The 22,099-nt window shown below is 35.8% G+C and overlaps 1 protein-coding gene and 1 pseudogene across 7 annotated transcripts in view; one reads left to right on the top strand and one right to left on the bottom strand.

The window, feature by feature from the left end:
* GABPA (GA binding protein transcription factor subunit alpha) overlaps positions 1-22,099 on the bottom strand; it is a 37,842-nt gene that overhangs the window by 4,922 nt on the left and 10,821 nt on the right. For all 7 annotated transcript variants that reach the window (XM_003819210.6, XM_003819209.6, XM_008972563.5 and 4 more), the window contains 6 exons: positions 18,736-18,820; positions 15,617-15,862; positions 9,637-9,831; positions 5,475-5,528; positions 3,504-3,644; positions 3,067-3,259 (listed from right to left, as the gene is read on the bottom strand). In XM_003819210.6, the coding sequence (XP_003819258.1) occupies positions 3,067-3,259; positions 3,504-3,644; positions 5,475-5,528; positions 9,637-9,831; positions 15,617-15,862; positions 18,736-18,820 (914 nt within the window). The remainder of the gene's footprint in view (positions 1-3,066; positions 3,260-3,503; positions 3,645-5,474; positions 5,529-9,636; positions 9,832-15,616; positions 15,863-18,735; positions 18,821-22,099) is intronic.
* LOC103786199 (protein LLP homolog) lies at positions 4,235-4,904 on the top strand (annotated as a pseudogene).

Genomic DNA, 22,099 nt, shown 5'->3' with positions numbered 1-22,099 from the left:
TTCCCTAATTCCAGAATAGCAAAAGAAAAATAGTTATGTTTGATTTCCCAGTAAGAGATATAACACATTGGGCAGTCTTGTAGTTTCCATTTATGTCAATTACATTAGTACAGAATTTGGATTTCAGCTCATAAACCAACAATTCCTTGCCATCCAGTTAAAAATGCTATAGGCATATCAATTGCTTTAAAAAATTTCTACATTAATATGTAAGACTATACGTGGGGGAAAAAAGGAAAATGGAAAAGGAAAGAGGTTTTATAATTCTAGGAGGAAAATGGAGTTGGCATAATCATATTTCTTGGTAAGAGGTGATAAAAAAGAATATACACACACAAATTTGAATTTTACTGAATACTTCTTTTGATCTAGTAGATGCATCACACAACTGTATATAGTAGCATTTATTCCACTTGTTGCCTCCCTAAAATGAAAGATACACAATACCTGTATTTCATGGATATGATTTTTCTTCCCTCTTTTTTTTTAAACTTGTATTTTTTTAAACTTTTTAATTGCAAATATATCACACAAACAAAAGGACACAGAAGTGAACAGTTCAGTCATTTATTACAAAGTGAACATTCATTCACCTGTTAAGTATCACTCAGGTCAAGAAACAGAACACTGCCAGCATCTAGAATCCCCTTTATGTCCCCTCCCAATCACTCCCCAAATCCTGGCTCTAAAAGGTAAACACAAGCCTGTATCATGATAGTAATTTGACTGCTTTTTCTTTATATTTTTATCACCCAAACATGCATCCCTAAATACTGAAATTTAATTTTCCTGTTTTTTGAACTTTACTAAATAAATGTAATCATACAGAATTTGGTCTTTTGGGTCTGGATTCTGTCACTGAACATTATGTTTGTGAGGTTCACTGGTCATTGTTTGTAGCAGGAGCTTAGTTTTCAAGAATGCGAGGTATTCTTGTATGAATATACCATAAATGATTCATTCACTCTACTGTTGATAGATATCTGGTGGTTTCTGGGGTTTGGATGTTATAAATAATCTGCTATGAACATGTGTATGGGCACAGAAGTACATCTCTGTTTGATATGTATGAAACAGTTGCTTAGGGGAGCAACTGTTACAATTTACATTCCTATCAAAAGGGTAGAAGCATTCCCATTGCTCCATATCCTCAACAGAGCTTAGTTCTGGCAATCTTTTAAATTGTAGCCACTCTAGGGGGTGAGTTGTACCATTTAATTATGGTTTTCAATTGCATTACTCTGAATACTAATGAGGCCGTACACCTTTGCATATATTCATTGGCCATTTGGATAATCTCTAGCCTGAGGTGTCTATTCAAGTCTCTTGCCCATTAAAAAATTGATTTGTAAGAATTGGTTAGATATTCTAGATACTTCTGTCCGACATGTGTGGCTCTCTTAATAAGGCTTTCAACGAACAGAAATTCCTAATTTAAATATAGTCCAATTTATTGATCTTTCCCTTTAGAATTAGTCCTTTTGATTCTGTTTAAATGTCTCCCTACCACCAGAAGTTATGAAAGTATTTCTAGATCCTTTTCTATTTTACTTTTCACATGTAGAGCTACAAGCTACGTGGAATTGATTTTTGGTACGGCATAAGCAAGAGGTCAGCTTTTACTTTTCCCCTGAGATGGAGAGTAAATTATCCCAGCACTGATTATTGAAAAGCAGGTCGTTTCCTCATATGTTTTCTCCCCACTGCCATTTCTTTAAATCAAATGCTTACATATTCCTGGTTCTATTTTGGCTCCCTATTCTACTGTATGGCCTATTTGTCTTGAGCAAATAGCATAACTGTCTTATTACTGTAACTTTAGAGTCAGTCTCAATATCCTGTGGGACAAGTCTTTCCACTTTGCTAATCTTCAGGTGTCCTGACTACCATGGTACTTTATAGTCCCATGTAAATTTTACAATTATCTTCTCAAGTTCTATGAAAAACTTAGTTTGATTTTTCAAATTAAACTAAGTTGCTGCACTGAAACTTAGATCAATCTGGGGGGGAACTGACATCTTAATTATTAACTCTAACAATTTACCTGTAATTTTGAGGGGACTTGTATGTATACAATCTGTATCAACTCTCAAAAATGGCAGCTTTAATTATGATTATACACGAAGAATCTTTAGACAGTTGGCAATGTGTTTGAGACTGAATGGTAAAGGATAAGCATTTTGAAAACTAAACATTTTAGTTACTCATGAACTCTGAGAAACAATGGGTCATTCAGGAAAAGAAAAATAATCACAGCCAACTATGTAATAATAGTTACATGGCTGTAATACTGTAACAATGAATACTCGCTGAACCAAAATTTCCATATAATTATATTGGGATACTGAGATGAGGGGATGGAAAGGGGAAGGGAGAGTGTGTGTGTGTGAGCTAAATTATAATCTTTCAGTGTGAAAACGGCCAAGTGAAACATGAAGAAGCAGTAAAAGCATGCTATTTAGAAAAACTCGTGAATTGCAGAACTATTTTACCATATTCAATCTCCCAAAAAATCAGACATAATTCCGTGATATTCTTATATATCCTTCTTCTCAGATACTTAAATGTACCTGTTGAATTTCCATCACTGTAGTAGGCATAATTTCTGATAGTAATTTCTGTCAAAAAACCTTATACTACTTATGGAGAGTTTGTATCAATGTAAAGATTGGATATCCAGATTTAGGCAGATTGTGTAGAAAATGGGTCAATATTCTGCTTGTAATTGTAAAAACAGAGGACAGTTTCTGCTTACTCATTAAAAACTAACACTCAATTCATCTAGGCAAATAATAAAAACCTCAAAAATTAAACATTTTTTTCTGGACAGAGTATTATAGCTTTCAAATCAGATAAAAACAAACAATCTTAGAGTAATTTTGTAAAAAAAAACTGTACCTCGAAATTATTAAGATCTTTTTAAAAAGGTTTTTTAATATGTAAAGAAAAAACATAAACAAGTTTTTAATATCATTACATAACAATGCTTATTACATCTAGAATAAGAAACTATTTTTTAGAAAGTTTCTATTTTTGATAACAGAAAAAAAAGTAATAAAGGCTTACCTTAATGCACGACTGAGTTTCTCATAGTTCATCGTAGGCTTATTTTTACGCTGTCCCCATTTCTGTGCAACCAGTTCAGGCTGATTTAGCTTAAATTCACCTTCATCACCAACCCAAGAAATGCAGTCTCGAGCGTCCTTATCAGTAAGAAGTTCTAGCAAAAACTGCCATAGTTGGATTTGGCCATTGTTTCCTAAATTGGTAAGAGGAACAAAGCATTAGCTATAGTGTTACAGATTAGCCCAAGGCAAAGATAACAAACTGGTCCCGTGGTTTAAATCTCAGCCATGGCAAAAACAATTTTTGTTTTTCTAGAAATGCTGTCTAAAAACTGCCAGAGGGATAGTCCAAATTCACATTTTTCATACAGTAAAATACAACAAAATATACCTAATTAGATAGATATATTTTATAAATACAAGAAAATACAAAAATACCTGTTCTGTTCCCAGGTGAGCTTCTATCTTCTCCTGAAATCCTCGGCGCTCTTTGTACTTTGGCTGCCTTCGCACTACTATTTATAACTTTAATGGTAGTAGGTGTAGCAGATTGCACTGATGCTGGAATAATTTGCACAGCTGCAAAGACAGACAAGGAGAAATTTTTTTTCTTCCAATACAAGCAGGAAAAAAAAAAATTACTGAAAGACATTATCACTTTAACTAATGTCCTATGAATTACCCCAAGAAAGTACTTCACTACAGAAAGCCTCAATCCACAATTTCAAACAAAATAACAAAAAAGTTCAGTATAATGCTTGCATTATAGTTTGTGCATCTTAGTAAGAGCTAGTATTCTTGTTTGGAAATAACTTAGTGATGCATACACATTAGACAAAGAGAGTATTTAAACATGTTTGTTTTTAAAACATTTGTTCATAAAAATGGTTTGTCAAATATATTGTACTAAATGTGGACAAATGAGAATTCACACCACCAGTTTGAGAATCTGGCAATATCTGGAGTAAGGCTGAAAGGATAGAAACCCTATGACACGAACATCTCACACATGTTCTTACAAATATTCATTCAATGATGTTTTCACAGCATTTAAAAAATACAGCAGTGAAAATGAATGAAACAGCTGCAAGTATCAACATGAGTAATTCTCAAATGATAAGTTATAAAATAATATGTACAATGTATTATTTTACAAACAATGTTTAAACATGTGGAAAACAATGCTATACAGTGTTTACGATTACATAGTTGGTAAAAATATAAAATATGCAGACAGTAATAAACATAAAATTCAAGATAGTTCTCTGGTAGGAGAGAGGAAAATGAAACCTACAACAGGTATACTTGGTGTAAAAAATTTTATTTCTTATGATGTACACAGGTGTTAGTTATACTTTCTTTGTGTATCTCAAATTCCTCATTAAAAATTTTAGCTGGTTGGGATGATCTTGTGACGTGTGTGTTCGTACCTCAGGTAAAACATAGCTAAAAGCTTATGGCATAAGCGGAAAAGAAAGATGCATGCTGAAAAGGGGGGAAAAAATGCCCCAAAAGAGCTCAGCAGGCTTAAAAGTATTCTCAAACTAGACAGTAATGTTTTAATGAAAGATGTTTAAGAGATAGCAACTGTTGTGGTACCCAAACCCAAACATGCCAAGAGAAAATGCAACATGAGGTAAAAGATGGAAAAGATGACATGAAAATGGAGATGGATATTAAGAGAAACAAAAAGACTCTTCTAGACTGTACTTCTAGCAAGTACAGTACCCAATATAGATGAATCAAAGGTAAAGAATAAAGCTGAAGGCAAAGCGAGAGAAAAGAAAGGGGAAAAGCCAAGCAAAAGTAGTGGAAGCGGCGAAGGGTTTGGCCTGGTAGACTCTTCAAGCCTTGGAAAATGCCACATGGGACAGATGATCCATTAGAATGTATACAACTGTATATTTTGATTGCAACTCCCACCAAATGAAAACTATTTGTTTTCCTATTTTAACTTGGCCTTTTTTCTTCATTTCAAACCCAGTGTAACTCCTCAAGTTTGTTTTGGACACTTGAATATTTTCTCTGCTGTATCCAACCTATACTGATATTTCAATTGGATGCTACCTAATATCCAGTTATTATCAGGCATGAAAGTTCTGTCAGGTATGAATGTGGTTAGAATTGTTCTTACAACTTGGTAATTAACAGTCAGTAAAGATGAAACAAATGATGTCCTAACAAATTTTGGTGAACTGAGATACAAATCAAGCTGTTATGTTAATCGTATCATTTAAAAACACATGAGTGGATCTTATAAAGCACTTGTGTCGAGCTTTCATTCCACAGAACAAAAGATATTTTGTGTGTAGAAAAAAATTTTTCTTAAATAATTTTCTTTTATTACCTTGCAGTATCAAATAAACATTTCTTATTAATAAAAGGGCAAATATAGGTACAAATACTCACGTTGATCAATTGTAACTATTTCATTCATCTGTTGTTCTTGACTTGCCAATACATCTGAAAAAAACAAAAATTTTTTGTTTTTATTTAAAACCAAAAATATAAAAACCCCAATCCAATAAAACTCAACTTAATAAACATGGTTCTTTTAAAAAGAACTCCACAATTAAAACCAAAACACTGAACTGAAACTTACTGGCATAAAAACCTTAAAAATATTTGATAGTCACTTTAAAAGGAAAAGATACCTTAAGAGAAATAACACAGGGAAAATCTCCAATGTCTTTTAGGTGTTCAGTAAAGTTCTGCAGAGAACTATGGTTTTCTAAATGTAAACATTTGTATTGAAATCCACATAAAGCCATGTAAAAATATGGAAATCTTCAAGATCAGATCAAAGATAAAACATACACCAAAATTAAATTATTTAGGTACGTATCTCCACCAAAAAGGCCTCCTTCCCATTATCTGTTATAACATCCACTTTTGACTAAAGCTGCTTAAGCTTTATAATGCTTCTACTCAAAGACAGCAAATTTTCAACACAATTGTAGCAGTCCTAAATGTCTCAATTAAACTAAATAATTTCACATTTAAAAATATAGTTCCCAAAATAAAAATACTATAAAGGTCCTGAGATAAGGCTTTACAGAACCATTCATTACTTATCTGTTGTTATTCCCTACTTAGATGTTATTCTTTACCTCTCACAAGAATTGCACATCCCAGTCTCTATTACTTCAGCCTACTTTGTGCCCATCACAAATTGCATGCCTCTCTCTTGAAATTGAAACTATACCCTCCAGCAATCATTCTGGGTACTGAGGCCTGGGCTCCCAAGAAGACTCCGCCTAAGGGTGCCTTGCCAGGATCCAGTTCCAGACACGCAGAGCTGGAAAAGGTTGGGGAAGTAAAAAGAGGTCAGAATCCTATCAGATGGGAGCTTTGAGGGTCTGAAGACTGAGGACTTAACAATTATATGGGACTGGCTTCAGACAGATCTGGATTCAGTTCTTAGCTCTTACTGACTATATGACTTTGGTAAAATTACCAACCTCTTTCAACATTAACTTCTTCAAGTTTAAATTAGACCCTATACTTACTGCCTCATGAGGTTATTGTGAGGATTAAAGAAACATGTTTTTAAAAAGCACAGTGCACAAAACAGTTACTTTTTCAGTCAACTGACAACCTCACTGTTTTATCCAGACTCCTAGTTCTGAGCATTCTCCTCCAGAACTGTGGTCTCTCTTGATAAAAAAAATATGTACTTTATGTTTGTAGTAAATTTTCCTCAGAATTTTATAAAAGTTCCTCAAAGAGGAACTATTTGAGACTAAAGGAACCTAGCCTCAAAAGAGGCAAACGAAAGCATCACCATCACACAGCGCAGGCATAATCAACTTGTAAAATCACCTTCTAAGTCCTAATTCTCAGATTGGAGTTTGGTCTGTTTCCTGGAAACTCTCAAGACAGAAGGCAGACCACAGGGGGAAAAAAAAAAAGTTTTTGAAAGACTGGTCCAAGACCAATCTCTTCAAAGTACAGGCACTCTGAATATCACATTCCTCCCTGAAACCCCCAAATCCTTGCTACATACAAAGTAAGCAGTCTTGAGAGGCAAAGCCCTGGGGGATATGGAGCCATTTTATGAAGAAACATTAGACACTACAGGAATAAAACAATTATTTTTCCTAAATAAAACCCTTAGCAAACTGAGAACTTCCTTTGCCTTTGGTGACAGAAGACAGAGATTAACACCGAGAAGGACATCATGGAACTGGTAGTACTGGGACATTTCCTAATTATCCTCCCATGTATAGTAGGACTTGGATGTAGTTTCAACATAGGGGGGACTGCAGGCAGGTGGTGGCTCAGGTGAATAATCTCATACAAATATCTGAAGAAGGAGCCCTACCTCTTCAGTACTGCTGCTTCTTGAGAGATCACTGAGGATGGATAATAGAGGCTGGGTTATTAACAGTTCTGTCCCAGAATCAGTGCCTTTTGCAGATAGGCTGCAGACTTCTCTCTACAGAAGGGACCAGAGTACTAACTACACTGAGCTCAAAAAACCCTGTTCTGAGAAGTAAGACTTGTGAATTCTAGAAAGTCTGTTAGAAATACCCTTACACATCATCCTGCCCATCTCCCAATTCTGAACTGAGCACTAGATTTCCAAGGCAGATGGGATTTCCCTACCCCGGCAGAGTGAAGAACCATGGCTGGATCACCAAGAAATTCCGTGAGACACTCATCTAGGCTGTGGGACTTTGTTGCTTTAAAAGACAAAGCAATGGTTCCAGAGCAGAGCTTTTCTGAGGAAGACTCATTCAACCGCATGGAAATGGAAAGATACACAAGACACCTTTGACTTCTGTTCTGGGAAAAGCCTATGAATAAGCTTTAAAGTTTGAGAAGCAATAAGAGAACCAGAAAGAGACAGCCACAACAAACAGCTGACCTGGGAAAGACTGGAAAAAACGTGGATTTGGGAAAAATGAAACTACCATCTATGCACTATCTTTGTTGTGTTCTTGAGATTTCTTATAAGAAAGTGTTTCAATAAACATGACTCACATGTTTCACAATTCAGAATCTACCTTATTCATTTCAAAACCTCTGCAGGGAAGGAAATCTGTGAAACCAAGGACAAAGCTTCAACCAGGACATTCAACTTACTTATCTAGTAAGAATGGAAATTGGAAATAAATGCTGCAAATACAATGAATGTACTAAGTCTTTTAGTATCATAGATACTTAAAAAAAACATCTGGGAGAATCCTTACAAGAATAAAATTATAAACAATTAAGAAATGCCTCTCTCCAGAGCTCATTTCTTATTCACCAGCAGAGAAAGCACTTTCAACTCCTGATCTCAAGTGATCTGCCCACCCCAGACTCCCAAAGTGCTGGGGTTACAGGAGTGAGCCACTGCACCTGGCCAGAGAAAGCACCTTGAATGAAAACTGCAAGCATTGAATTACGGTGGAAAAATCCCTCCACCAGAGCTCTCTCCTTATTGGGTATATAATAAAACAAAATGCTATCATTAACATTTTCATCCATAACTGATATAAAAGCAAAGTCAGAGTATGTTGTAGTCATGTGTTCTGAAAAATATGTGGGTCTGGCTAGCATTTCTGATATGCAAAACTGTCAAGGAATGGGTTGCTTTCGGTGTCTTAACAGTGACAGAAATATAAGATGGATTAAAATTCAAGCAAAAATAATTTACATTTGTGCCTTGTTTTCTTGGACAGCCAAGTAGTTTCCAAACTTCTCTCTCTCTTTTTTTTCCAATTGAGACTCTTGCTCTGTCACCATGCTGGAGTGTAGTGGCGCAGTCTCAGCTCACTGCAACCTCCGCCTTTCAGGTTCAGGCTATCCTCTCGCCTCAACCTCCCAAGTAGGTAGGACTACAGGCACGCACCACCTTGTCCACCTATTTTTTGTATTTTTAGTGGAGATGGGGTTTCACCACGTTGGCCAGGCTGGTCTCGAACTTCTAACCTCAAGTGATCTGCCTGCCTCATACAATTTCTTTATATGGTCACTTAATCATAATAATGTCTGAAGCCTTACAAGTTATAAGTGGAAAAACTTATAACCAATGGCTTCCAATTCCAAAAGGTGGCTGCATACACTTCATTCCCTCTTAAGACTCTATTCAATTAATAGTAAAGACTTCAAAAAAGATGTAATCTCATCAATAATGAAGAGAACGGGTAGGAAGCCACCTGTAAACAAATGATCTCTTCCGTTTCTAGATGAGCAGTAAATGTAAGAGCTGATCAAACAGAAGGCAACAAATGGAATATATGAAGAGGGCTAAGTGTAGGGCACAGCATCTGATTTAAGAACTTGGATTCTAATGTTAGCCTGGGCTTGAATCCTGGCTCTGCCACTTCCTAGCTGTGACTTTATGGGGCTCTCAAAGCCTCACTTTCCTATCTAAAAAATAAGCAAAGTAATGACTTGTGGTGTTACTATAGGAATTAAAGAACATATAGAGCTTTCAGCATAGCATTATACAGTAAATAAATGTTAATTATTATTGCTTATTACTTATCATTATCAATAAACAATTAAGATGAAAGCAAAGTTACAAGGAAATAAAATTAAGCTTAAATTACAATGTAAAGAAATAACTGTAATTTCATACATTTTCGGAGAAGTTCCAGATGACTCCAGAGAATTTCTCCCCGAGGAACCCGCTGAAAAAAATCTTCTTGGTTGAGACTACATAATTCTCTCCCTGAAATGTTGAGTGTGGTGAGGTCTATATCGGTCATGCTGAATTCCTTCATTACCCAAACCACCCAATGCAGGACTTGGTCTGTGGACCACTGTATGGGATCTAGAAAGAAAAATATTCACTTTAGCCTAGTTCCATTTTAGATACTGTGTAAATTTACAGTTAACTTCTCAATACACACACATACACACAGATGTTTTCTTTCCCCAAGTATATGAGGTAAACTTACTATATGAAGGAAAAAAAAAAAAAAAAGAAAATTATGCTGTAATTTTTTCCTCAGCTCCTTCCCAATTTCTTAATCTAAATTTCTGATGCAGTCACTTGGTTCAACCTCAGTTGGAACTGTATCAAGAAAAACAAAATGCAAAACTGCTCTCCAGTGGGCCAAATGAAAGAATAAAATATGAGATTATTCTGGAGAGAATAAAGTAAATTATCCAAGTTTAAAAAAATTTGCAGTTGCATTGAAAAAAAATCAAAAGGGGATTCTAAGAAGCTAGCTTTATTCTCCAAACTATGAACCATATCCTTTTTCCTCCCTTTTCCTTCCTGTAAAAAGTTGGCTGCTCCTGCATTTACCCTTATGATGCATTTCCAATAAATAAATAAACATGGTAATTGCCTGTTTTACTCAGCTGTCCCCTCACAACACATTAAGAAATACAAGAAATGTGTCTTGTAAACCATTCTATCTTTAGAACCTAACAGTGCCTTGCTCATACACTTGTTTAATCTTAAAGAGTATATCCAAATAATTTTCCTTGTCCCTATCATTTACTACCTAATTGAATTCATAAATAAAAAAAATGGCCAATATCTATAAATATTACATTGCTGTATCACCCGCACCTAATAGAGCATTCTATCTGTGTAAGTTTAATACATATTAGCTAAATTAGTTTTGGTTCTGGTACTCCCGCTTTAAGAAGATGATCTATTCAAATAATATTGGTTATATACCCAATAAATAAATGCTATTCAATAAGAAAAGTAGAAAAAAAATAACATTTAGGTATCGAGGGCAAATTATAGTGAAAATAAATCAAACATAAGAATTTTATAAAAGTTCTTCAAAGAGGCAAAGTGCTATTGAAACTGAAACTATTCCATTTGAGACTAAAGGAACAGAGGTGCCCTAGCCTCAAAAGGCAAAAGCAAGCATTCTAAGAATATAGGATTAATAGCCACAGAATATATATTTTAAAATTTTTCCATAAAGTTGTTAAGTGAGGATTCTAGGAAGATGGTGGCAAAGTTTTTTAATTTTTCTGAATTGTACACATAAACATAAAAAAGTGACTGGAGAACAAAACCAAAAACCCACGAACATTTACATAAAACCAGGTGACAAGATATCTTCATGGACCTCAAGATACAAGAGGGTAAAGACAAAGCAGTAACAGCTATAAGACCTTCATGGTCTTAGCTTGTGTGCAGGAGACAGCAAAGGGAAGCAAGGGAAGTGTGACCCACTCTGATCATAGGAAAACCTGAGCGCAGCCAAGAAGCATGCATTCAAAGTACAACAGGACAAGATGAAAGCAACGCTAAAAAGCAGTTTCGCCCAATCCAATAGCCGCAGTGTGTGTTAAGATTTAAAGGGCTGAAGCAATGTAGCACCTGGGTGTTTGTCAAACTGAGCCAAGAACCACTTTCAGGAGAATGGCCCACAGTAAGGAGAAACTGGCAGAGTGGAACTAGAAGTGAGCAGCAGAGGGACGCCAAGGAAAAGGAAAGAGGAGAAGGCCCAGGTAAAAGTCGACAAGAACTGAAAAAGAAAGTTGCCTTATCTGTGAGTACTATACTACTTGAAAACAACAGAAGCAGAGTTAAATAGAAAAGCTATCCTGAAACACACCTCTTTTAAAAGAAAAAGAAAGCTAATTTCACATAAAAATTTAAAAATAAAAAAAACTCAGGGAAAAATATAATTTGTCTGATTTGTTTTCTCAAATATCAGGACTTCTGGTTTAACATAACTAATTGTCCACCCATGTTCTGCCTCCTTTCTCTAAGACTCTAGTAAAACAAGAGTAAAGGAATTTTTAAAAGATGCAAAATCACAGGAACATGAGTACAAAGTGACAGGCATGGATGAAAGATTTAATCTAATGTTTTGAAGACAATAAGCAGAGTGGTAATCGATTTGGCAGAGGAGGGGAAAACTATGACCTAAAATGTTTGCCAAGGAGGATGCCAGTAAGAAGTGAGAGAATTCCTGCCTGCAGAACCCCCTTCACTGGTTCAAGTCATGGTGGTTCTGAGTAGCAGCAGAGGCTTAAAGCTGAAAATAAGGAGACTGATTTAAAGTAGATGGTGTGGTTAGAACCTCCAGGGTCTCTCTTTCATTTGGGGGGCCAGTTAAATGAGTGCACCCCACACATGTGGACACCGGGAAAACACTTATTAATAGATGGGGAGAGACACGAACAGACACCGAGAGAACAATTCCCAGTAATAAAAGCCTATAAACTGAAGAGTGAGACAGTCTCCACCTTCTCTACCTCCTCCCTGCTCTACTTCCTTTTCCAGTTCCACAACACAGTATTCACATACACACCTACCCCAAATGCTCACCCCTATCTTCTACTGCTGACAGGTATCTGCAAAAAGATCTATAAATATTGACACGTTTGAAACTCTTTTCTTTGCCCTTTTTTTTTTTTTTTTTTTTTTTTTTAAGACAGTCTTGCTTTGCCACCCAGGCTGGAGTATAGTGGTGCCATCAAAGCTCTCTATAGCCTCAAACTCCAGAGCTCAAGCAATTTTCCCAGCTTAGCCTCCTAGGATATTGGTGTATGCCACTATGCCCAGCTCTTTTTTCTTTTTTCTCTTTTTTGGAGACAGTCTGGCTATATAGCCCAGGCTGGTCTCAAACTCCTGGCCTCAAGAAACCCTCTCACCTCAGCCTCCCAACGTGCTGGGATTATAGGCATGAGCCAACACACCTGGCCTGAAATTCTTTTAATGAAATAGTCAATGCCTCGTTTTATCAGCATATAGTTATCAAATCCTTCAGAACTTCGCATTAATTAGCTTTAAAGTTATTTACTCTTATTTTTTTTCTTTTGAGATGGAGTCTCACTTTGTTGCCCAGGCTGGAGTGCACTGGTGCAATTTCGGCTCACTGCAACGTCCGCCTCCCAGGTTCAAGAGATTCTTGTGCGTCAGCCTCCCAAGTAGCTGGGATTACAGGCATGTACCACCACGCCCAGCTAATTTTTGTGTTTTTAGTAGAAACAGGTTTTACCATGTTAGCCAGGCTGGTCTCAAACTCCTGGCCTCAAGTGACCCACCTGCCTCAGCCTCCCAAAGTGCTGGGATTACAGGCATGAGCTACTGCGCCTGGCCTAAAGTGATTAATTCTTAAATATGAAAAGATGGGCAAAAATAATTAGATATTTGGGAAAGGTTAAAAACAACACAAACAAAAACCACAAGAAAAACAGTATCCACAAGAAACAGATATACCATGGTAAAGCTTTTTAAAAGTTAAAAAAAACTATAATCAATATACTCAGAGAAGTAGGAGAAAACACGATATTGGCAATATAAGATCAGAATGCTACAGAAAGGAACAAACAAAAATGAAGAGCCCTTGTAAATTAAAAATCAGATAGGTTATATTAAAAACACAAGAAAATCTGGCAGAAAGTAGTGCAGATAGGTAAGATGAAAAATAAACAAGAAAAAAGATGCAGCAGATCAACTCAAGAGATTCAACAGGAGTTCCAGCAAAAAGAACACAGGTATTTATCAAAATAATGCAGTAAGAACATCCAGAACTGAAGGCTACAATTATCAAGATCAGGGCTGTCCAACAGAAATACAATGCAGACCATTATGTAATTTTAAATTTTCTAATAGTTACATTTAAAAAGTTGGTCAAATACATCTTAATAATGAATTTATTTTAACTTAATGTTCCAAATGTTATTTCAACTGGTAATTAATATAAAAAATTAGAAAAGATTTTATACTTTTTCTTTTAATGGGTATTTTTACATTTACAACCCATCTTAATTTTGACCAGAGACACTTCAAGTGCTCACGTGTGATTAGTGGCTACAGTACTGGGCAGCGGAGGGACAGACTGAAATTCTACATTAGCTGTCTGGTTCCATAGCTCTCTTTCAGTTCCGTGGGTAAGCTCTCTCATTTACTGTGTATCTTTTAGGTTTGGTTTAAAGAAAGAAAAAAATGTCCTAGGGAAAACAGTGGTTCTACAATACAGCCTTTGTCATCAGCCCTGCTCCCCAGGTACAACCTTGTCTCTAAAAATAAAAAATAAAAAAAGGACAAAAACCCGACAATACTGTTTCATTTACAAATACACTCAGGTCCCCACCAACTCTTGGAAGATCAGTATTATTTATTTGTTACCCCAGCATTCTTCCTCATCTGCCCCCATTTCTAAGATATCTATTTCTTATAATTCTGTTTTGTCTCGCCAACTCTAGTTACTTCTGTCTAAATTTAAGAATGATCCTCTGATCATCAAATTTAATAGATATCAGTCAGCATTCTTTGACTTTCTCGGCAGCATCTGAGAGTCTTGACCATCCAAACTCTCCTCTCAATTTCAGTGACACTATACATATAAGTTCTTACTTTCTTTCTGTCTCTTCAGTTATTTCTTGTCTCCCTTTTCTCCAACCCTAAATGTTTTAAGGGTCTAGAGTATATGCCTTTAGTTGTGTGTTCTTTTCCATTTCTCGCTTTCCATCAGGGACTACGTAGACTTTTATAGCTTCAAATATAAATTCAGTGGGAATGAGTCTCATATAACATCTTTGTCTCCAGCCCAAATCTTATATAACTGAAACCATTTTCTGGCTAACCTCCAGCTGAATATAAACTTGCACATCAAAATCAAGTGCTATCCACCTTCTCTTGAAAAAAACATTTCCTATAACAGACTTCTCTACTTCCCCAACTGGGCTTTTGAAAGCATGCTCTTCATAGTGCACCATCTTAATTAAGCCCAGCATTTAACATGGTGCCTGGCGTACGGTAGTGTTCACTAAATATGTAATGATGATGGAACCAATTTTTATCAAGAGTATTACTGTTTTAGTCACCAAGATGAAGCTTGAGAAGTTAGATCAATACTTGTATCTTCCCTCTCTACCCTCATAAAATCTGTCAATCTGCTCAGTCCTATCACTGTTTTCATCCACTTTTTCCTTGCTACTCCCAAAGAAATCATCTGGAGTCTGGGCTAATGTAGACATTATCATCCAGTCACAACTATAATAATATGCTCCTGTTTTCCCTTCACTTAGTCTCTACCTGTTCCAACTTATGCCATATACTGCCACCATATTCATTTTTCAATTATCATTTTCATCAATCAAAAACAGTTCTGTAATGCTACAGAGTAACTCCTTAACCACTCCATTTTCTCACTACTCATGCATACCCCCAGGTCTAAGCTTTGCACATAACATTTCCTGTCTTAAATGTCTTTCTCTGCCCAATGGTATCTTATTTATAATAAACTCTTTTCAGCTTTCCCTCAGGGCAACTATGATCTCTTTGAGATTCCAATAGCATACTTCTTCTACAAGAGTTACTGACAGTTTAAAAACATGTTACCTTTTATGGCAATTATCTCTTTTCATCTATCTTCTCTCTCTTCAACTACACTCTCAACACCCTAAGAGCAGAAATTTTTTAGACTTCTTTGTATTTCCTGCACGCAGGACAGAATTTGTCCACCACATGAGCTTAAATGTGCGTTACAATTAAAAGAGAGATACAGAAAATCAACATTCATCCTAATAACTCTACATGTAAAATAGATTATAACTTACCCTAGTGTCTTCTATGTCAAGCTTAATTCCTATTATTCTACCCAATATAGAATTATGCATTTCATTACCATAGGGTATCCCAAGGCGTTCTTGTTCTTTCCTATAGCCTTCCAGTGCAGCAGCCCATCTTGTCACTTGTTCTGAAGTTTCATCTGAAATGGTTGTGATGTGTTTTGTGCCATCAAGAGTTATCACTTGAGCTTCTTCAACAAGATGTGCTTCTGATTCAGCATGGTGGGCATCTGGATCAATAACAACCTCAACAGTGTCCGCAGGTTTAACAATTTCAAGGATGTTTAACTTTGGTTCAATTCCTGAACAGTGGATTAAAAAAAATTGTAAATCTAAATGAAAACGCAGAAGTCACCAAAAAATAATTTAGTTTATATGTTCCCAAATGGTAGAGAAAAACTACATCGAATAAAGCAAATGTAGTAAAAGTTAACATTTGGGGAATCTGGGTGAAGGATATTCAAGAATTCTTTTACCAGTCTTGCAACTTTTCTACAAGTTTAAAATAATTTTATAAAAAATAAGACACACACACAAACTCTACCTATAAACATCATTAGAAAAAAAGAAGTACCAGTTCTTACCACAATAAAATAAATAAATAAATAAAAATAAAAATTACCAATATGAAACAATAAAAATTAGACTAGGCAGAGTATAAATGAGCAGCTACCTATCCTTGGAATTTTAAAAAATCCTTCTAAGCAAATTAAAATTATTATTTACTGACTCAGTTTTTCTTTTTAAAGGACAAAGTAGATGTGTTAAAAATTATGCCAAATTTACTAAATTAAATTAACCATTAAATTCTAAATTTCATTTTAAATGAGATGAAGAAAAACCCAAATCCTGAATATTTTAAGCTCCTAGTATAAAGGTGTTAAGAACTGTAATTCCTATGGAAAAAAATAAAAAATAAAAATAAATAATTTATTAATACAAAGGCTCCTCAACTATCCAGAATTAAATCAAAATTCTGATTTTGATTTAATTCTGGATAGTTTAAAACACATTGAAACCTATTAAATTATAATTTGATTATACCTAATTAAATTATAATTAAGCCAAGAAATTATGCCATAAAAGCAGTTATTTCATTATGTGTGCAGTACTCTCTATAAGATATACTTTTATTTATCTATTCAAAATGGAATTAGCCCTTTATGAAATAACCTCAGACTAAAATGACAGCTCTAAGACACTGTCATATTACATAACTGCTTCTGTTTCTTACTGAATCTATTACAATCTATATCAAAATTCAATCAAAGTACAGCTTAAAGAAAAAGCACAACTCAACTTCGATCTTCTGTGAAAACCAGTATTGCAAGAAACTACTACTATCATTCTCAGGTAGTTTAAAGAGAATCACTTTTCAAATATACATGATAAAAACAATCAAAATCAAAAATATTTTTTGTTAAAATCTATTTCCTAATCCTTCATCTAAATTTCATACTTTAATGGCTTTAAGCAAACTCTTCTTAAACACACTTGCATCAAGAGAACACTAGGCTTTTAAAGATAAAAACTACTAATTTATTTCCTATTCCCAATAATCAGTCCTGAGGGAATTAAGGATCACAAGTACGTAACTACCATTGTCAGAGTCTGAAGAAAAATGTGGTTTGTGAAACATAATTGTGAACAATGTATGTTCAGAGATGAAATTATTCTAAATTTTAAAAAGCTAAAATTCAACCTACCAAAAACCGTTTCCTAATTTTCTTTTCTAACTTGGGTACTTATACAAGTTTAGTAAAATACTGTAATGAATAAGGTTGACTGGATGACTCTATGTCTATTACAAATTCTTCTCTCTGTGCTAAACTGTACTGGCTGGATTTCTTTGCAGCTAGGGTTCCAGGCGTGATTAATGCTTTAGAATCACTGGTATAAGCCTTCTATTTGGAAATGGGTTAAGAGGAGACAAGCAGGCAGATCAGAGGTCCCCAAACCCCAGGCCACAGACCACACAACAGGAGGTGACTGGCAGGCGAGTGGATAAAGTTTCATCTGTATTTACAGTCGCTCCCTTTCACTCACATTACCGCCTGAGCTTCACTTCCTGTCAGATCAGTGGTAGCATTAAATTCTCATAGGAGCACAAACCCTATTGTGAGCTGCACATGCGAAGTATCTAGGTTGCGTGCTCCTTATGAGAATTTAATGCCTAATACTCTGTCACTGTCTCCCATCACCTCCAGATGAAACTGTCTAGTTGCAGGGAAACAAACTCAAGGCTTCCATTGATTCTACATTATGGTGAGTTGTATAATTATTTCATTATACACTACAATGTAGTAATAATAGATACAAAGCACACCATAATGTAATGTGCTTGAATTCCCCTGCCCCAATCCACGGAAAAACTGTCTTCTGTGAAACTGGTCCCTGGTGCCAAAAAAGGTTGGGGACCATTGAGGCAGATAACATCTATTCTTTTATTGATTGATTGATTGATTGAGACAGAGTTCCTCTTGTTGCCCAAGATGCAGTGTAGTGACACAATCTCTGCTCACTGCAACCTCCACTTCCTGGGTTCAAGTGATTTTCCTGTCTTAGCCTCCCAAGTAGCTCGGATTACAGGCATGTGCCACCACACCCAGCTTATTCTGAATTTTTAGTAGAGACGGGGTTGCACCATGTTGGCCAGGCTGTTCTCAAACTCTTGACCTCAAATGATCTGCCCACCTCAGCCTCCCAAAGTGGTAGGATTACAGGCGTGAGCCCCCGCAGCCAGCAGACATCTATTTTTTTGACTAGTGTGGATCACTGTAAAGGCAACATGGTTAAAGTGACAGCTACCATGGTAGCTTCCAGGTGTTGTATTTTCCAGATCATGGCAGGGCAGCAGCTTCCTTAGCAGTCCAGTTCTGCAGTGTGGCTGAGGTACTCTTAGGAAGTCAGCTGCAACCTGCTGACTTCCAGTACTCTCTCTGATTCTGCTATTTACTACCATATAATATATCCTTTTATGATTGAACTAAGTAGAATGTGTTATACTATCTGTTTCACCCTGTCAAATAAAACTACTAAACCCAAAGCATGAATATTTGGCTATTATATCATATCAAGTAATGTAGACAACCATCGAAAACACCTAAAAACTTATAAATTGTATCAGAAAAACATGAGCTAAAATTTTAAATAACTATCATGAAAAGTAACTTACCTTGGTAAGAAATTACCTGTACACTAAGCTGTACAGTTCCATCTGTTTTTACTCCTTGGTCAAATAAACTTCGTTCTGGATCCAGCTAACCATGGATAAAATGAGTAAGATTATTTCAGTGCAATCATTAGATTAAGTCCCTTGCCTTTGGTTTAGAATAAATGGATGTACCAAACAGAACTTAATTACTGAACATACTAATTAAATTATAAGAACACATTATTTAGCTTGTCATATTTAATTCTTTGCCAAAATCTAAAATATTTTCACCACTGAGGAAGTAATTGAGGACAGCATACCACCAAATTTGTCATGTCAGTTTTCTCTACCTCTGGAGTCTAGTTTGGGATTTTAAATAATTCCAAAAGGCAATTATTCATTCTGAAATGTATTTAAAGTAGAAGGTAATGCTATATCTGTCATGAATAAGTAAAAGTGTTTAATTAGTCATGATAATTTATCTAAATATATTAACATATTCTTGTCATATCTGCCTTGTAATCAATGCTACATATTGAAGATAAGGGTTTACTCTAAATCTCTCATCATAAAGTTAATAAAATTAAAGCACTTATGACCTTACTACCTAACCTAGCTATGAATATCTTGAATCCTAATTCTATATCATTTCAGTATTAGTGTTTTTTCCTTCATATATCCTTATAGAATGCATTTCACACTATGGCAAATTGATGATAAAACATTAATTCTGACTTCCAGACACTTTCTGTCATCAGCTTAAAGACAGGCTTCCATTATAATCATCTTGCATAATTTATAACTGTGTCTGCATGTCATAAAGCTGCATGTCCTACTCGCATTCCCAAGAATTCAACTGATGGTGTCGTCATGGCACAAACACATGACAAATAACTATGAATCTAACTTGAACAGGGGAGAAGACAAACTGTGTAGGGCTGGGCATGGTGGCTCACACTTGTAATCCCAGCACTTTGGGAGTCCAAGGCAGGTGGATCACCTGAGGTCTGAAGTTCGAGACCAGCCTGGGCAACATGGAGAAACCCTGTCTATACACAAATACCAAAATTAGCCAGGAGTGGTGGCGCATGCCTGTAATCCCAGCTACTTGGGAGGCTGAGGCATGAAAATTGCTTAGACCCAGTAGGCGGAGGTTGCAGTGAGCGCCACTGCACTCAGTCTGGGCAATACGGCAAGACTCCATCTCCAAAAAAAAAAAAAAAAAAAAAAACACCGTGTAACCTTGTAGACAGATAGATTAAATATGACAGTTTCATCCATTAATACACATTTCATTAAAAATTGTCTTAATGTCAAGTTTTTTTCTCCTTGTCTGGTGGACACTGGTATTATCCATTAGAAGCTATGGCAAATGTAACTCTGAAAGTATAAGCTCTCAGGTACTGAACATATTAGCAAGTTCACTAAAAGCCAGAACAAGGACAAAACTCAAGCCTGGTATTTGATCTTGTGTTAACACTCTTCAAAAAAGTGCAACTTAGCCGTTGTTCCCTCAGCTTTCAAGTCAGCCCACAGCATTACCATAAGCAGCAAGACTTCTGATTGAAATGTATGTTTGCATTGACATGAAGAACATGTCAGTGTGGTCCTCATATCCTTTTTAAGGAGGAAAGGGGGACAAGGAGTAATGCAAAATGCCCTTAGATCCAAAGCTAGCCCTGAATTCTATGACAATATGAATTATAAATATTACCATTTATCCAACTAATATTTACTGAGAACTTGGAAGAGCCTGGGTAATCTGCAGGCCATACTTTCATTTTGGATAGGTCAAGTGTTATAAAGAAAGCAATAAATGTTACAGCTGAAAGACAACTAAGAGATCAAGTCCAGATTCTCCTTTATTTTACATATGAGCAAAACCAGGCAAAGTCCAGTGACACTGAGTTATATTCACTATAAACCTTTAAAAAAGTTTTTTGTTTTTTCGCCTCAAACAAGTGAAGAGAGTTCTGGAGCCACAGCGGTCTGGGTTCAAATTCCAGTATACCCTTTTGTAGCCACACATTGGGCAAATTATTTAACCTCTTTAAATCTGTTTCTACATCTGCAGAATGTGACTAAAAATATGCTGATTTCAAAGACTGATGTGAAGATTACGTGAGAGAATTAGAGTGTTTTGCAAGTATTTTTTTCACTCAACGTACCTTGCCCATATAGCTCAAGTTCACCAGTTTTTAATGGCTACCTCGAATTCTATTCTATGGAACTAATTTATCAAATCTCATTTTTGGAACATTTGAGGTGTTTTCAGTTTTTGCAAAGCCATGAACATCTTCATGCATATATCTTTACCTACCCAAGTGAGCATTTCTGTAGGAATAATTTGCTGAAGTGGAACTGGTAGGAATTTCACATTTAACATGAACAGATATTAAATGGGAGGTGGTCTTCCAAAAAGACTAAGCTAACTCATCCTCTCATTGTTAAGAGAAAAAAACTTTAAATCCTAAAATTGTAACACTACTAGACCTTCCCACATGCCCTAGTTTTAGAGGCACTCTATCTTCCCTACCCACCACCAATTACTAGATTTATATTGAAATGAAAAGATTAAAGTATGGTTAAAAGGCAAATAAAATGCACAAATTTTGTTAAAACACTTCAACTTATTGTACAACAATATCTTATTAAAAATAGTAGCAGCATATGATGATTTGAATTTTTAAAAAACTAATAAAAAAGTTCTGTAATATACAGAATACCCATATCACAAGGCAGGCAGGGGAAGCAGTAAAGAATAAAATAAATCAAACGATCCAGAAGATGAAACAATATACATTCATCTAAGTTAATATAAAAATAGTATAAAACTCAGCCAGGCACGCTGGCTCACACCTGTAATCCTAGCACTTTGGGAGGCCAAGGCAGGCGGATCACTTGAGAGCAGGAGTTCAAGACCAGCCTGGCCAACACAGCAAAGCCCCGTGTCTACTAAAAATACGAAAATTAGCCAGGTGTGGAAGCATCGGCCTGTAGTAGTCCCAGCTACTCAGGAGGCTGAGGCAGGAGGATCGTTTGAACCTGGGAGGTGGAGGTTGCAGTGACCCGAAACTACACGACTGCACTAAAGCCTGGGTGACAGAACGAGACTCCATTTCAAGAAAAAGAAAGAAAAAAGTATAAAACTCTAGTATTTAATCATATGTTTAAGGAAGGTCATGGAAAACTGTATGGGCAATCCTATTTAGGCTGCTACCTTTTATACATAAAAGTGCTACCTATCTTTAAAATGTGCTGTAAAATATGACTCGGGATATGTTTCAGACATAACATATTATACTACTACCATGGGTAAAATCCTTTTACAATAAATTCCAGGACCTATCAGTTGATATTTAAATTCTTATCCAAAACTTACTGT

This window comes from Pan paniscus, chromosome 22, assembly GCF_029289425.2.
Source record: "Pan paniscus chromosome 22, NHGRI_mPanPan1-v2.0_pri, whole genome shotgun sequence".
NCBI classification, from domain to species: domain Eukaryota; kingdom Metazoa; phylum Chordata; class Mammalia; order Primates; family Hominidae; genus Pan; species Pan paniscus.
Note: the sequence above shows the minus strand (reverse complement) of the source record. Positions and strands in the feature narration are given on the sequence as shown.